This window comes from Centroberyx gerrardi, chromosome 6 (assembly GCF_048128805.1).
Source record: "Centroberyx gerrardi isolate f3 chromosome 6, fCenGer3.hap1.cur.20231027, whole genome shotgun sequence".
Classification (NCBI taxonomy): Eukaryota; Metazoa; Chordata; class Actinopteri; order Beryciformes; family Berycidae; genus Centroberyx; species Centroberyx gerrardi.
In genome coordinates, this window is record NC_136002.1 from 15,663,582 (window position 1) to 15,681,519 (window position 17,938).

The following is a 17,938-nucleotide window of genomic DNA, read 5'->3' on the forward strand; positions in this document are numbered from 1 at the left end:
AGTTCATCTTTCAGTTCATTTTTCCTACTCCTGCTTACCTCCGTCTTAAACTGAAAACACTACCTTCTCTTTATGTCGTCTTGGTTGCTACTTTCTGACCAAACTGCAAAGTCACAATTTTCGCCCAAAAACTTGATTATGCAGTTAAACCTCTCCCCTTATCTTAATCCTAACATCATGCTTTAAAATTGTACCGCCAGTCACAGTAATGCTCATGTAAATATGGATGCATGGAGATAGGAACTGTTTCGGACACATTTCCACATAAATAAATGAGCAAGTCACTATAACTGTCAAACCCTCAAACTCCACTACACTGCTAAACCACTGTTTAGCTTTAACTTGCCATTTTAGCCTGAAACCCAGGGTCTCTGCTTTCAGCGAGATTTTGTATTTATTATAATATACCATTATTTTCGTTCAATTTAGTTTAATTATATTCTTTTATCATCTATGGTGTAGTTCTTTCCAAGCCGTGTTAAATTCAGCGGTACTCTTTATTTGTATGCAAAATCATGTTTTTACATTGCCCAAGCAATAGTAATTAGTCCAAATAAAAAGCTGCGAGAGCTAATTGGAAATTAGTGCAGTCTAATTGAGCACTGTGTGTGATAGCCACTGGCTTGCCCACTCTAGCTGCACTGCTGTGTGTGTGGTTGCTTAGAGACCGGCACCTCTCAAATCAAAAGGACATCTACATGCACATTAAATAATTTAGCCACCTTCTTGCCCTTCTTTCGCTTTCATTCTCTCTTTTATTCACTCTCACACTGTTGTTCGCTCATTCTCTTTCCCTCATTCTCTCTCACCCTCTCTCATCTCTCTCTCTCTCACCCACTCTAATTTTTTTAATTGTTGCTATTATGTCATTGTAACCCAGCTTCCCATAGACCACAAACCACCTCTAACTGCTTTCAATTAAACATGCCCTGTGTTGTGGGCTCACCCTCTGTATGTGATTGTGGGTGTTTCCCTGATGTGTAACTTGTGCATGCTTGGCACATTTGTTTTGTGTGTGTTTGGGCTGGGCGATAGTGTACGTTCTCCTGTCAGTCAGTCGTCATCGCATATATCGCCGATCCGCGGTGCAGGCTAGATGATTTGAATTGTAACCCCGCAGTCAAGAAAAAAAAACAACAACATATAATCAAATATTAGGTGGCGGTGCATTCCCAATAGGAAGCTGTATTGAAAGACATGACAAGACATCCCACAGGAAATGTGTTAGTCAAGGTTAAGTGGCTGACTAATCTAAATACCTGAATGAATAACACGCACACTTAATGTTTTCTATCTGCCTTTTCTGTTTAACATGCAAGGGTTAATAAACTCAATTAAATTAGTTTGCATTGCATTCAAATTCGTATCAGCTTACCAGTAGGTTAATGAAGTACACAGTAAATGCAGGGGTGAAGGCAGTGTAAATGTCCTTTGCAATGACACAAAGAAATCATTTGGAGTAGTACTTACTAACAGAGCTAAATACCAGCATTTTAGACAGGCTATGCTGATATTACGGCTTTAACGTTAGCTAAAGTTGTAGCAATGAACTTTACCCAAACAACATGAGGCTCACTCCCAAATTAATATGCTCCTCATTAATTTGCTCCAGCAGATTAGACCGGTTAGACCCTGTGCTGAACATGGCTTTGGTCTCAATGGAAATAGATTTTTTTTCAGGTTTTACGTTCAAGGCAGAATGTTCTTTTGTTAAGGCAGCCCTCCTTGGCTAGAAAGCACTGCAGGAATCTCTGTGTCTTGCACTAGTCTTCATTTTACATGATCAAATAACAAGGTAATTTAAATCTCTAAAGACATCGGCAAGGAATTTCCACCAGCGATGGATTCAGTCCATTGCCAATCCCCAGTGTTTTCATCTGGTCACCCAAACCTAATGTTATTTGTCCATGTGTGCAGGCATATTTATTTGTGCGTCTGTGTGTATACAGGTGGGTGTACTTAAGTGTGTCTATACGTGTGTGATTTTGTGTGTGTGTGTGTATGGGTATGTGTGTGTGCATTATTGTGTGTGTGTGTGTGTGTGTGTGTGTGTGTGTGTGTGTGAGAGAGAGAGAGAGAGAGAGAGAGAATGTGTATTCATTTTGACAAATCCTTGTGTAGATTGGTACCAGGGAAGGAGGAGCAGACAGCAGAGAATATTTATTTGGCTGTTATAGTTATTAGTTATTTTCTTGAATAGGGACAATAGCAGAGATGCAGACAGACATTGGACCTAACTGAATCCCACACTACCAGCCTTTTTCTCTCATTGTCTCATTTATTTATCTCTCTTTTTCTCCTTTCCCCTATCCCACCAACCTGCTCTCCCTCTATACCCTCACTCCCTCCTTCTGCATAGAGGCAAGGAGAGCAAATAGGGTGAGGGTGTAGAGGGTGTTGTCTGCAACGGAAAAAGAGAGAATATCTGGGTTTGTTTGTCTGCATGTATCTGTGTGTTTGCACACCCTTCCAAGTGGATCTGAGTATCAGGCTTAGATCTGTGTGTAGTAACTAATTGAATCGTCCCTTCTGTTTTGCTGTGCTGAGAGAGAGAGACATGAGAAGATGTGCTCTTTGGTTACATCTTGTTATTCTGGAAGAACAAAGAAATAAAGCTCAAACTCCAAACATCTATTGCAGACAAGGCTGGGTAGATATAGAAATAAAAGAACTGATTTACCAGAGATGGGATAGTATGCTATCTAATGCACAGCAGTCAGAAAAAGTTTGTTTTATATCTTACTCTAATTAATACCGCAGCCATTCTACTGTCCAATAGCCGATTTGAGCAAATTGATTGCTTGCTGTGCAGTGTGGTGTTGCAGTGGTAGGAGCAACATAAAGCAACTCTAGTACATGATTATACAAGAGGATATAGCAAGGCATAAAGCTCTGCAGGCAGGAGCGGCAAGGAGTGAAGTGCTACTGCTTTGAGGTAAAAAGGATGATCATCAGCTAATTTCATTAGATTTTAAGTTAATGTTACACATGTTTGTTTGATATTGATTAGTGTTAGGGTCTCCACAAGTACTCCTGAACTCAAGACATGGAACACCAGTATGCAAACCACTGCTTCATACTTGTTTTATGTAGGAGAGCCATCTCTTCCTCCCTCTTTCACCCCCCCCCTCTCTCTCTTCCTCCTTTCCTCCACCCCTCTCTCCAGACAGCTTCAGCCTCCTTCCCAACAAACAAACACAAAGCGGTGCTGCACCACCATTGAAATTCCTAACTTGCACCATGGCATATCTCATGCTACCATACCATCTGATAGGATCAGTGAGAGCACTATTGATCACTCAAACAGGACGTATGAGTTGATGTCATCAATCACACCCCACCATCATTAGGGCTCGATATCAACTAACCAATATCATAACTGGTAACAATGCAGTGCTAAAATGTACTAAAATTACAGTTTCAAATGACATTCTCTTTCTCTCTCCCTCTCTCTCTCGCAGGGTTCAAGTCTGATCCACCAGAAGGTGGCCCCACCTTCAGAAGGTCATGGGTCACCGGTCCTGTCATTCATAGTTCTGGAGCAGTTCAGCGCCATCCGCTTGGTCCAGGTATGACAGATAACCAGTGCTGGTCCCAATAGAAAAGAGTTGATAGAAAGAGCAATAAAATATTTTTGAAAAAAAAAAGGTGCGCCTGAGATGGGTTTTTAAAAAAGGAAAAAAGAATAGTCATGTTGAGCAGTCAGATTGCCATACCATGGTTAACATCAGCTTTTTGAGTCTCACTGCACTTTTTACAGTATAAAACGGCAAAAACAAGAGACTGTTGATTAGCTCCCTGGTTACCACAAGAGTCGTAGAAACAAATAAAACACAGCTAGCCTTGTCTGTACGATGTTAACAAATCAGCTCATGCAGAGTCTCCTGCACTTTTTTCCTGAAGCTGTATGCTTTCCCAGGCCTTGTTAGTGCAGTGTTGTTGGTGGAAACCTGCCACACAATGACATTCACTCCAATCAAATCAGTTGTTACTATAGTTCCGTACTATATAACTACAACTTCCCAGGTTCAAATCTGACATGGGACCTTTGTTCTTGTTACAAATCATATATATAATTGCTTTGTTTTATAGTTTTCAAATTAACATTTCATTATCTACAATTACAATATGTCTATAATCTATAGCAGGCTTCTCCTTTCACTTACTATACCAAGATCCAGATCAGATTGTTATTTTTCCTTTAATAGAGTTTGTGAGCCTGTTTTTTCAGGCCTTGTTGGCGCAGTAGGCAGCGCGTCAGTCTCATAATCTGAAGGTCGTGAGTTCGAGCCTCACACAGGGCAAGTGTTTTACTGCAGACTAGCCTTGTCTGTACGATGCTAACACATCAGCTTTCAGAGTCTCATGCGCTCAGGTACCGCCGCTCTGAAAACAGCGATGCAGGAAAATATGGTACATTAGGTATAGTTCACTCACACTGAACTGTATGCATGTTGTCACAGGGTATCCACCAATCCCTGGCTGCACTCAGCAAGGTCATCAGAGGGACCCAACTGCTCACTGCTGAAGTCCAAAAGCTGGCCACTGCCCTGCTCAACCAAGAGGTAGGGATGGAGAGAAAGAGAGGAGATGGGAAAGAAATTGAGACAAAGAGTGTGTGTGTTTGTGAGAGAAAGAGAGTAAGTGAGCATGCATGCTGGTATGTGTTTGTGTGTACACATTTGTTTTTGCATGTCCTTGTACATATGTGTATTTTCAAGACCGGGTGAAATGTAATCAGGGCTCAATTCAACTAAATGGTTGTGATAACAAGGAATCATGCATGGGAATGTTCCAATTTGAATGGCAGAGTTCATATTGTGCTGGTTGCAGTGCTAACCAAATGCCCAGCAACAGTACATGATTGCACAGTTAGTAGGTAGCAGTAGTAAAGCAAAGAAGCAGTGATTCCCACAGAGAAATTCTCTCATTGCTTGGCCCCCTCAGAGCACAGAGTCAAGCAAAACAGCACTCCATGAGCTTAGAGAGTTTTGTTCAAGGACACCTCAACAAGACACTGCTGCCAAAATGATGCAAAATGTTTGTAGTTAAACCATTTTTGTCAGAACACTTGTTGATAATTAGCTGGATGGAAGAGGTTTTTTTGGGGTTTTTTTTTTTTTCATCAGAAGTGTTCTTTTTACATTGGAAACAACCTCGCAAGGGCAGCACCTTCAGCTTGCTTCAGTCTTAAAAACTTTGGGACGACACACATTTGTGTCAATTTCCAACACAACATACTGTATGTTAATATATGTTGTTTCAACATGTTTTCATTAGTTGTATTAAGAATTAACACAAATGTGCATTGTCCCAAGCTAGACTCACAGATGTTTTGAAAACGGCACATGCTTTTTAAAAGTATAAGAGATGTTAATATATTTGTTGTGCCCCCGATTGCACTGAGTCATCACAAGTTCACTGTAGTTTATGCAAGTTGAGGAATTACTATTTCTTTTTGGTGTGTTACTAAACTCACAAAAGTCATTTTTCACTTAATGGATTTTTGAAGCCTTTGAGTATGCAAAACATGCACTTGGAGTCTGTTGCATACAATGAAACAGGGTGATCTCAGGAGGCCCGAGGCCATGGCACCATGCCAGCTCCCTCCGTCTCTCTCTTTCATCTCCTTCATTATCTCTCTCTCTCTCTCTTTCTTGCTCTCTCTTCCTCTTCATTTCTGCTATCTCTACATCTCTCTCTCTCGTTTCTGTTATCTCACCCAACCTCTTCTGTCTGGGGTGTCTGATAGAGGACCATCTGACCACACACACACACACACACACACACACACACACACACACATACACAAAGTACAGTGTCTCCAGGCCCTGATTGGACCAATGATTAATTATGTGCTGCTCTTTGATTGGTGGAGCGTCCAACTAGTCGGCAGAAGTCATTTCCTTCCAACACACCTCTGGTTTTAGCCACAACACAATACGCATGTGCTGTTTGTGTTTTCACTGTCTTATTTCCAGTGTCAGGCTTTGTAAAATGCTTTCCTACACTTCAGTTGCATCCAACAAATTCAAATAGTGCTGTCTTTGTTGAGGAGAATCAGGCATGCCACTGTTAGTCATGGTATTAGTTGATAATACAAATTGTTTCATGGTTGCTGCTGTCAAAGCTGTTTTGAACCACAGTGAAAACAGACCCTTATCCATACTGCTACCCCCCTCCCTCTGGGAGTGTTGGAGCTACAGAAGCTGTATGCTTTCCCAGGCCTTGTTAGTGCAGTGTTGTTGGTGGAAACCTGCCACACAATGACATTCACTCTAATCCAATCAGAGTTTCCTGGTTGCTCAGTTGGCTACATTCTGTGCTGTATAACTACAACATCCTAGGTTCAAATCTGACATGGGACCTTTGTCCTGGTCACAAATCATATATAATTGCTTTGTTTGTAGCCTTTTTTTTAATATGTCAAATCAACATTTCATTATGTACAATTACAATATGTCTATAACCTATAGCAGGCTTCTCCTTTCACTTACTATACCAAGATCCACATTGGATTGTTGTTTTTCCAATAATACAGTCTGGAAGTCTGTTTCTTCAGGCCTCGTTGGCGCAGTAGGCAGCGCGTCAGTCTCATAATCTGAAGGTCGTGAGTTCGAGCCTCACACGGGGCAAGAGTTTTACTGCAGACTAGCTTTTCTAAACAGTGGTGAAATCGAAGCTACAAGGGCAGGCACACGTATACAGCTGGCAAACATGGCACGTCTCCTCCTGTGTGTGTCCGCAGGTTGGGTTTGGGATGAGGACAGAGGAGAGATGGTGGGGATGGAGTAGGAGAGAAGATGGGAAGGGTGTATATATATATTAGACGCAATCAAACTTTCGCTCTCTCCATGTTCATAATCTCCTGAAAGCTGCCTTAAGCATGCTCTCTCCCTCTCCTTTTATCTTAATCAGCAGGTTTTCAGAATCTCATCCCCACATCTGTCACACACACCAACTTTCTCTCTCTCTCTTGCATCCCTCTCTCTCCTCCATCTCTCTCTCTCTCTCTATCCCTCTCACTCTCCTCCTCTCTCACTCTTGCGCTATAATCAGTTTTTATCTAACTATTCAGATGAGCTCTCAGGCCTGTTGGACTGACTCGTGACTTTTTTCTTTTTTTTTTTTTTTGCTCTGAACTCAACTAATTAGGCACCTCACATGGCCCAAAGTAGTGAGCACTACTTCAACTTTTTCCTCGTTGGTAATTTCTAGGACATATTTTTGAAGTTCTCTGTATTTGTGCTGTGCATGTATAATCACAATGCAACTTCCCATTGAGTTGTTTGATGATGAAACACAGATATTTTGTTAGCTCTGTAGGACAGTACAACATTGTTGAGTCTTGCCATAATTTGTAGTGTGGTTTCGTAAATTATAGAGTGGGACCCAAAATATTGGCACAGGCCTGCTGTTCTATAAAGGACAACAGTGGGGAAGAGTTTTCACAAGCCCGGGCCACAGCGGCTGAAAATGTGTCAAACCATGGAAATAGCAGCAGCTCTCATCCTTGTTGGTGCGGCTGTACACTTTAGTGAGATACAAAAGCCTCGGCACACCTTATTATTAATTGTTTGCAAATGTTATATAAAGCCTAGAATGACAGCAAATACCATACCAGCAGCTCGAAAAAAACGCTCGGCAGATATTAACTTTGCCATGGGAAGATTTGATAGAGCTGTAGTCAGGCAGACGGTCATTTCTGCCGCTCGCTATATGCCATCCAATGCCATCCATTTATCATGTCAGATGAAAAATAAACTCTTTGCCTCAGAAGGAAAGATGAGCCATTATGCCCCAAGTCTTATTGTCCTGTATAAATTCATGGTGATTTTTTTTGCAGGATGTGTGATGTAGAATAAAGCATTAAAACAATCATTTGACAAGATCATTAAAAGGCAGAAACATAACTTTTGGACTGAATGTATATTATTACAGATGGTCATTAAGCACAATAATACAACAATCAGATTTACCTAATGTGTTGCATGTCAAAATGTGACCATTATTGTTTCAGTAAATTTCAGGATTCATGGCACATTCTCATAATTCTTGTAATTAACAGGTTGTAATGACAGAATTATGACACCCATTTTCTAGTCCATCCTGGATATGACCCGCTTTTCCTCAATATTTGATCTTACTCAGTCGTTTAACACCCATTAGTGTCAAACAATGGTGTCTGAAAGTGTGAATATATCTGAATGGCTACAGCAATAACAATGAGGCAGTGAGTGCTATAATTTCCTCTGGCGAAACTCTCTCAAAAATAAAGGCACCTAAAAACAGGAAACATAGGCCATAACTGTTGGAACAACTAATTTAATTTGAAAAATGGAATTACCTTACAACTTTATGAATGAATAATGAAGAAAATTAAGCAATTATCCAGTCCCATGTGCCTCATGCCTCTTTCAGATCGGCAGATAAACTGCCAGTGGGGAACTGATTGTTGTTGTTAGGATTAGGCAATAACTTTTTAAACAAATAATGAGTTTAACTTGGAACCTAAGGTACTATATTTCTGAAAATGATCAGGTTTGCCAAGTGTTTTGCATGTGAAAATGTTGCCATAGTTTCAGTGTTTAAATGCAGCTATGAGAGGATTAAGGGCACATCCTTGTCATTAACAGGTTGAAGTGGCAGAATTATAACACCCATCTTCTAAATTGCCTAAATAAATATCCCAAATAAATACTTGAGCTTGAACGGATCATTTACCCCCCATTAGCGTCAACGACATGGATGCCAAAGTGTTACTGCAATAACAATGAGTCAGTGAGTGTCATAATTTCACACATAGAAGTACTCCACAACAATTGAGTGATGAAGACGATGAAGACTACAGAGAAAGAGGGAAATTGCTCAGGAAAGCAGTAAAGTCTATATAGAAATGGTGAAATATATTGCTCAACAGTCAGCACCAGTAACCTCACCGTGACATACTCTCTCATGAGCATTTCTATAAATTCAGAAAAATAAAAGCACCTAAAAATGAATGTTATTGAATTTAATTTGGAAAATAGAAACTGCTTTCTATTAAACTAATAATTAGTAAAATCCTGCCATTAACCTGTTTTTATCATGATAATGGAGGTCTTATTTTCAGTCTAAGTAATGTGTTTGGGCTGAACAAGATCCACCCATCAGTGATGCATGAGACCGCCTGGTTTTGCTCACACCGGCCCCTGTGGTCGGGCATGACCAGTGGCACAAAATCTTTTTAGCGCACAGGAAGTGATGTGTTTTATGTATTTGGAAAACTGTCCATTTTGTTTTGTAGTAACTGGCAGACGCAGCTCTGCAGGGATCCGCTTCATTGCCTCTTCATTGTCTTCAGCTGTCCAGAAAAAAATAATTAGATCTTTGGAAAGTTTTGCACAAATTAAAAGGCTCACCTGTGCTTATTTGCCTCGTATTGAGGGTTCTGGAATTTGTTAAGCCTCCAGATTTTTTGTTTTTCACTCAGTGCAGCTAAATTTGAACATTACGAGAAAATCCCTGCTCTCTGTCTGGAAGTGTATTTGTTTTCCAGCATCATTAACTTAACATTCTATCAGAACGTATTAATAAATACTGGAGCCTTAGAAATTTCAGTGACTTTCATGTTTGTCTCCCTGCACACTTGACTACAACACACACACACACTCACACGCATGGCAGGAGGGTGAGTGGATGGTTTGCTCACAGCTGAGAGACATACAAGGTGCCTTTTAGCTCCGTTAAGACTTCTAAGCCTGAACAACACCAAACTCAATCTCCCACCGTGTGTTGTGTGTGTGTGTGTGTGTGTGTGTGTATATATATGTACGCGTGTGGTGTGTGTGTGTGTGTGTGTGTGTATATATGTACGCGTGTGGTGTGTGTGTGTGTCCCCGTAGGGCAGTGCTTTGATCTCTGTTTAATAGCTTAGGGAATAAGAGCTGCTCCTCCTAACCTGTTCCAGAGTTAACAACACCCTCTCCTGAGGGAAGCTTTAATTTACCTCCACACACACATATCAAGAACGTGATTTTTTTTGTTTTAATCTAAGGTTATACAGACACACAACTTACATTTTGTTCTTATAGAGATTCCTGTTTTCCTGCTTGCTGCCCATCATCACTTTTTTTGTTGTTTTTTATCTTGTGTTTTTCTGATCACAGCCATGAATAACGTCTTCTCCTTTATCCCTGCCTCTACCACTCTCTTTCTCTCTCTCTCTCTCTCTCTCTCTCTCTCTCTCTCTCTCTCTCTCTCTCTCTCTCTCTCTCTTTCTCTCTGTCTCTAGTGTCCGTTGACATGGCAGAATAAATGGGAGGGTCCAGAGGAGCCCATGCAGTACCTCAGAACTGTGGTAACACGGGCTCTTGCCATACAGGTAACACATGCATGACATCATGACATGCATAGTGTATGACATACACACAGACATACCATCTCTCTCTCTCTCTCCCTCTCCCTCTCTCTCTCTTTCTCTCTCTCTCTCTCTCTCTGTCTGTCTCTCCATCTGTCTCTCTCTGTCCCTCTCCCTCTCCCTCTCTCTCTCCCTCTCCCTCTCCCTCTCTCTCTCTCTCTGTCTCTCACACATACACACAGACACAATTGTCGTGAGTTGTGGCAAAGGATTGATTGTGTTTTGATTTTTGAGAGATCATTTCACAAACATTATATTTCCTTTGGATAAAGAACAGAGAATCCAGTGTGTAATAATTGTCATCTTTATGTCCAGTGTGGTTTAGTTGTAATTATCCCTTCAGGGACTGGAATTCACACAAGTCTGCTGCTATCAGGGGACCTCTGTCTTCCGCAGAAACAGTTGTAATTAGTGGTGGAATTTCTCTGTTACAAATTGCGGTAAAGCTATGTGGCATCAAAAAGACTGATGACCTCAGTGGTTATTACAAAGCACCGGATGCCCCTGGGACTCCTCGGCGGTACTCCTCCCACTGGAATGGGACTTTAGACGCCTAAGACTGTTCTAATCAGCGTTAGTGTAATGATTCTGAGGGATCCATTTATGCATTTTTATCCTGCTGGGGGCATTGTCCTCTGATAGTCATGAGCACTGACCTTGCATCTTGAATATCTTAAACCACGAATTGCAACCCCAAATGGGTAATAGACTGTTTCTGGTGAATCCCCACATGGCAAGAGTCCTTGTATATTTAACTGAGCCTGGGTCCAAGGACCAGACTAAACACCTTCAAGTTATGTCTCGGGCTGAAATTATTTATGACTGATTTTGGGGGAATGTGGAGGCTAAAACCATGCCAGAAAAATTCTAATGTTGTTTTTAGAGAAGTGCTTCATAAATAAAAGGGGATTATTATATAAAAGCATGAGGTTCTGGGAGGTGTCAGCCCTAGTTTAGTGCCAGGTAATAAGGGCTCCGGCTGAAACACCTTGTCTCCGTCTCTCCTCTCAACTGTGTCTCACTGTACGCCTACCTCAATATGCTCTGGCAGACTAGCGTTCACACACACACACACACACACACACACACACACACACACAGACAGACAAGATACTCAGAAATTATTTATTTCTATGTGAATTTCATGCATTCCATTTTTTGTGTGGGCGAGCCTCACTGCCTGTGTCTGTCTGTCTGCTGGCCTGCCTGCCTACCCATCTGTCTGTGTGTGTGTCTCTCTGTCTGCCTGCCATCTCTCATGTCTGTCTGCCCGCCTTCCTGTCTTTTTGCGTTTCTCTACCTGCTCTCCATCTGTCTTCTTGTCTGTCTATTTATCCGGAGGCGACATCATCCTTAACTATCTATTTCTGTCATCAGTACTGAGTGATATATCTCTGTTAGCAGTGTGTCTGTGTCCTGTTAGCTAATCAGACTAATAAAGGCAGAGCAGGCCAGAGCTGCTGCTGAGCGGAGCTGCTAACAGCACAGCAGTATACCCAGACAAGCAGTTCGACCTTGAAACACACACAAATGCTCACACACACATGCACACACAATGATGTGCATACCAGCACACACTGGCGTGTTGCATTATTAATGCCGAAAGCTCCCTTTTGGTGCATGTGCCTGCCTGTGTGTATGCATATGTGTGTTCAGATGTGTGTGTGCATATTGTCTATCTGTGTTCATGTGCATGCAAGTATGTGCCTGTGTGTTTGCTTGCATTTTGTGTGCATAATTTGTCTCAGCATAACGCTCGTCCCAATCTATCTGTCAAGCCAATGGAGATCGACGCTGGGCTTAAAGTGAATCCATTTATAATAGAGATTGGATCAGATGTTTGCTCGTTCTGCTTCTATTTGTCAGCAATGTTCTTCAGCTGACCTCCAAATCCACTAGTTTCTATGGTGATTTAGGAGGAAAATGCCTACCTGTTCAAAAAAGATGATGCAGCCGGAATAGATCAAGATTTATGTCTTAGATCAAGTCTTGAGGCTTAAATCTGGCCACTCTCATTTTATGCTGATGGGGTTTCAAACTTTATATTTTCACACTTGTCTACAAATGTACAGGCTTTATATCATGATAAGCATGGCTGTATTTCTATGGCAGTGGAATCAGTTGTGGTGACACTGAGCAACTCTTCCAAAGCAAAAAATCAGAGAAGTAGGATGTTAATCTGAGATATCATATCAGGTTCAGCCCAGAGCTGTGCCTTTTGACAAAAACTAACTAGTTTCTACAGTGACTCAGAAGAAGACTGCTTACCTGATCAGAGCAGATGATGCAGAATCAACCAGCCTAGATCAACACTTTGGATAAGACTTACAGGGGCCAGTCTCTTGTCATACTGATCCAAACTTTGCAGTGTATGCTTGTGTACCTGTAGGTGGATGAAGCACACACATGTCTCTGTGCATGCCTGTGTGTGCCTGTGCACCTGTATGTATATGCCCGCAGGTGTGTGTGTGTGTGTGTGTGTGTGTGTGTGTGTGTGTCCGTGTGTGTGCATGTGTTTCCATCAGTAGGTAATTGGGGTCCCAGTGTTATCAGTGTGTCTGTTGTTGTTGATGTGGTGATAAAAGGACAAGAGGACATCAAACACTCTAATGGCTACACACAGTTTTATTGACTTGACTCTCTTTCTGTCTCTCCCTCTAACTCTCTCTCCTCCCTCTTTCCATCTCACTTTCACAAACACACATGCTCACTCAGACAAAATTATGATCGGTCCACAGCAAGATTGATTTTCTGTGTGAAAAATTCAAGAGGAAAATTTGATTTTTTTTTTTTAAATCAAGTATGTATTTTCTATAACTTGACTTCGTACTGGGTGTGAAACTTTGTGCAAACATTTTAGCAATTCAGGACCAGCTCTGTTTGTGTGAAATTTCATCACTTGTAGTATATTCTCATTATCTTTGGGTTCGATCTTCCAAATGTTTTGCATGACTCCTGTGTGAAACTGATTATATACCGAAACTACCTATTATCTGAAAGTGTTTATTTCTTATTTGCTAGTTTTTTGGCTTATTAATCTTTGTGTGCCTGTCTGTCTGTCTGTGTGTACATCTAGAGTTGGGTGGAGCGTGCAGGCAGACAAGCCCTTCTGTCAGACACTCTGGATCTGTCTGACCTCTTCCACCCTGATACCTTCCTCAATGCTCTGAGACAGGAGACCGCCAGGTGACGCTCTGTGTGTGTGTGTGTGTGTGTGTGTCTGTCTGTGTCTGTGTCTGTGTGCCTGTGTCTAAGGGTGTAAATTGACTTTTCATTTTGCTCCTGTGGACTGCTCACTGTTCCATTTGCAACTATCTGAATTTGATATTTTTAGTTTTAGAGAATACCTCCTGTATTGAGTTGCATTCATCACAATTAGTGCCTGTGCCGAGGCAGGTAGACGCACAGCTAGCTTCTCTCTCTATCTGATACCCCCAGTTGTTAAACCGCAGTGTAAACCGTCCCAGTCTTGCTTCTCCCCTCCTCTCTCTCTCTCTCTCTCTGAGCCTCCTAAAGGTGCAGAAGCTTCATTGCTCCCCCCAGGTCTTGTTGGTGCAGTGGGCGTCAACTAGGTGTCAGTCTCACAATCTGATAATTATCAGTTTGAGCCTCGCATGGGGCAACTAATTTAGACTGAACTCTGAAGGGTGGATGATGCTCAAATCAATTTGCTGTAATAATTAGATGGATAATGCTTTATGCAGCTGAGAGTTAAGGAGGTTGAAGGCGGTGCTGATCAATAAATGGTATGTGCTTGTGTGTGTGTGTGTGTGTGTGTGTGTGTGTGTGCAAAGTTTAATAACTTTTTGTGGTTCCAGGTCTATGGGTTGTTCTATGGATAGTTTGATGTTTGTGTCATCATGGCGGAGTCCCATTGCAGAGGCCAAGCTACAAGTCAAGGTAGAATTACAACACACACACATCCACCTACTGGTCACACACATAGGCAACAGACATACACCTGCACACACACACACACTGCTCCCATCCAGCAGCAGAATAATCAGACATACACGACAGACACTGGCTTAGTAATAAATGGAAAAAAGATGGAATAAAAGACGGCAAGAGTAGAGGACACATGAAGACAGGAATACAGAGGAGGAAAGAGCGGAGGAAGCAGAGAGTGTCAAAGAAGAAAATATGCTCATTTAAATGCAGGTTTGCTGCGTGTCCACCAGAGACAAGTCGGCTGCTTTTACAGTCATCTCTAGTCTCCCGTTGGACAGCGAAGAAAAGTTAGAGTGAGCTGAATGTTTGGGCAGCATCGTCTGTCAGCAGTCAGTCAACTTCTGACTGATATGTCCCACCTGCTGGTGAAGTGCCACTGCTGTGCAGCAATTCACTTAGCAGATATTAGCTAATGGACAGTACTAGTGCTGTCAGTTTCCCCTAAAGATTTCATTTAAAATTTAATGAGAAATAATAAGAGGGTTTTGCCTTTTACTGAGGGGAACCCAAATATCCTCCAAACATTGCTCCTGAAATTAGAGGAGTAATAATCTCATCAGGCTGAGTGTTTTCTGCCATGATGCCGCTAGCAAGCAGACTAGCAGGTTGGTAGAAGAGTGTCATGAGAGACAGAGAATGAGAGTCTATGGAGCCAAGGCGCGAGGAGCCAGGGATGCACTCAGTTCAATTGTGTGTAAAAAAGAAAACTGTTTATTGACACATTCAACGGACAGGCTGGGACTCCTAATTCATTCAGATTTTTTGACATTCGACTGAAATTAGTATATTGAAGGGTTTGGGGGCAAAATGTACAGCAAACCAGATCTTCCACATATACAATATCACTTGCTCTCGTTCTCCCTCTTTCTCTCTCCCTCCCACCCTGTGACATAAGGGTGAATCAGTTTAATGTCTTTATTATTTAAATACTTTATAGGCATTATTTTCTCTTCCGTCATGCCAGTAAAAAAGCTTTGCACTGAATTGAAATACTAATAGAGAGACAGAGAGAGCGAGAGGGATGGGTGTGGGTGGTTTAAAACGAGGCTGCAGCTGCAGGGAGGGACATCTGAGAGAGAGGGGATAATTGATGTCCAGCAATGAGCTCTCTTTCACACACACACACACACACACACACACACACACAATCTAGCTTTCTTTGGATTTGTCTTTATCTCTTTCTCTCTCTCTCTCTGTCTTCCTCTCGCACAAAGATTATGGTGATTTAGTAGTTGTCTGCATGTGTCTGACTTGACGCCAGATTTCCCTTTATTGTCTGGCCTACTGTGGAAAATCCCTGAGTCACTGGACTGACATCACACACACACACACACACACACACACACAGACAGATACACACAAACGCTCTCTCACACACTATCTGTCTCACATGCACAGTGGGTTTGGTCAGTAGTCGTCAGTCTAGCTCAGAGGTCTTGATGATGACAAGTTAATCTGCTGATGGCAGTACACATCTCTCCCTCTCTTGTTTCCATCTCTCCCTTCTCTCACATACACTTTGTCCTCTTTGCCTCTGCTCTTCATCTCTCTCTTTTCTTCTCTATTTATTTCAACACACGACTCTGCCTTCTTTGTCTCTGCTCCCTCTTTAATCTGTAATCCTTTTAATCTTTTAATAAACATACCATCTCTCTCTCCCTCTCTCTCTCTCTCTCTCTCTGTGTCTCCTACATGTCTTTGTGCCCCCTCTTTCTTTCTCTCCTTCTATCTCTCTCGCTCTTTTTTTCCAGGTTGGGGGTCTCCAGTTGGAGGGTTGCAGTTTTGACGGAGTTCGTCTGTCTGAGAACCAGCATGACTCTCCCAGTGTGTCGGCCGTCCCGCCCTGCTGCATGGCCTGGGTTACACAGGTGTGTGTGTGTGTTTAAAACCTAATATTGTTCCCTCCAACAGGTTATGTTTTTGCCCCTTAGTCTGTCAGTAGGATATCTTAAAAATACATGAACGTCTTTCCATTAAATTTGGTATGCAGATCGGCCTTGGGCTAAGGAACAATTGATTCGATTTTGGTGGTGATCCAGATCTGGGATTTCCATCATTAGACAATTATCGTTTTTTAGCCATAACGATGACACTAATGGAGATATACTGAAGAAATACTTAAAATTTAAGTGATAGGAATGATGTTTTTGGGTGTAACAGCAAGTTGGAGAATTGTTAAATTCTTGGTGGAATTGGTGGATGTTTGCGTCATTTTTGATGATTTCATTGTTTGGGGATACACAACTCCCGTTCATTTGTAATTTTTATCTCTGTAAATCATTTAAATGTAATTGTGTGTCCATCCCCTCATGTGTGTCGTGTATTCGATGGCAGAGCTCCAGTGTGGATTCCAGCGGTGCAGAGGAGAGCATCTGGCTGCCTCTGTACACCAGCTCAGAGAGGGTGAAGGTGGTCACCCAGGTCTCCCTGCCCTGTGGAGCAAACCCCAGCCAGTGGATACAGACTGGAGCCGCGCTCTTCCTCAAACAACAATAACAGAACGCCATCTTGGTGAGGTCAAGAAGACAGAGACGGTGACTGTAGGGGCTTTTGTGACCAGTGGGAGCTGAGATGTTTCCAGCCTGAGGAGAGAATAATGTCATTAGAGGCTCAACTGAATGGTGCAACAAATGCACAGGAAAAGTTATCAATGCTCCAAATTACTAATCCCTGGTGATGACACCAGGGACTCATTTTAGTCGGCATTCAGTTAAATACAATCAAGGGCACAATATGGCACAAGTGAAAGCAACACATTGGATGAAAACAGTTGAGGAATCACTGATATCAAACCCAACTCTTTTCCTTTCATGGACCAGGAGCCAAAATGGATAACAGGCCTGCTTAAACAGTCCCTACATGAGCAGGAGTAAGATTTTTTAATGAGATATAAACATTATATCAACAGATTTGCTATTTGGATCCCAGGCTGTAAAAAGCTTTGATACCTGTCTTGTTGTTCGTTTTATAAAACACTACAACAGTCACCTTATACATTTCGTAAAATATTCTAAAAATATTCATCAGTGTTGCTTGTGTTACTTTGTTTTAAGGACTTGTGAAGAAATCAATATTGACTGTCTGAATCTCAAGTTGCAATTTGCTGCAAATTAAGTTTGAGCCTTGGATGTTTGTTGTACAGTTAGTCCATGATACTTGAGTGTATTTTTGCATTGTATTTATTCTATTCAAAATAAAGATGTATTTAGTGTTATTGATCTTTTTTTATTCATTTATTCATTAATTCATTGCTAAGCTCTCCATGCCTCCAATTTGGTGCTTGGGGAGCAACTGAAACTCACTCTGCTCTTAATTTCAGAAGAACATGCTTTATTGGCATGGAATTTGAGAACAATATTGGCAAAACATCAAAATACAGATCACATTCTGTGTGTGTGTGTGTGTGTGTGTGTGTATTTCAGTGCTGCGTTGACCCTCCTCCACACACTGAGTATCAGTAGTCACAACAGTTCAACAATGAACAATACAGCTCGCTCTGCTCTCTCTCTCTCTCTCTCTCTCTCTCTCTCTCTCTCTCTCTGTCAGCTCCGTTCAAATGGGCATTACTGGCATGAAGCACTTCAGTAT

At 41.7% G+C, this 17,938-nt stretch overlaps 1 protein-coding gene and 2 non-coding genes across 3 annotated transcripts in view; all 3 read left to right on the top strand.

Moving 5' to 3' along the window:
* Nucleotides 1-17,451, top strand: part of dync2h1 (dynein cytoplasmic 2 heavy chain 1) — a 149,404-nt gene extending 131,953 nt beyond the window's left edge. Inside the window, exons 91-97 of the mRNA XM_071925082.2 lie at nucleotides 3,462-3,569; nucleotides 4,464-4,565; nucleotides 10,274-10,363; nucleotides 13,476-13,585; nucleotides 14,218-14,299; nucleotides 16,102-16,218; nucleotides 16,685-17,451. Of these exons, the coding sequence (XP_071781183.2) occupies nucleotides 3,462-3,569; nucleotides 4,464-4,565; nucleotides 10,274-10,363; nucleotides 13,476-13,585; nucleotides 14,218-14,299; nucleotides 16,102-16,218; nucleotides 16,685-16,846 (771 nt within the window). The 3' untranslated portion in view covers nucleotides 16,847-17,451. The remainder of the gene's footprint in view (nucleotides 1-3,461; nucleotides 3,570-4,463; nucleotides 4,566-10,273; nucleotides 10,364-13,475; nucleotides 13,586-14,217; nucleotides 14,300-16,101; nucleotides 16,219-16,684) is intronic.
* Nucleotides 4,232-4,304, top strand: trnam-cau (transfer RNA methionine (anticodon CAU)). Its single transcript has one exon. It is a non-coding gene; the product is annotated as a tRNA-Met (tRNA).
* trnam-cau (transfer RNA methionine (anticodon CAU)) lies at nucleotides 6,563-6,635 on the top strand. Its single transcript has one exon. It is a non-coding gene; the product is annotated as a tRNA-Met (tRNA).
* Nucleotides 17,452-17,938: the final 487 nt, after the last annotated feature.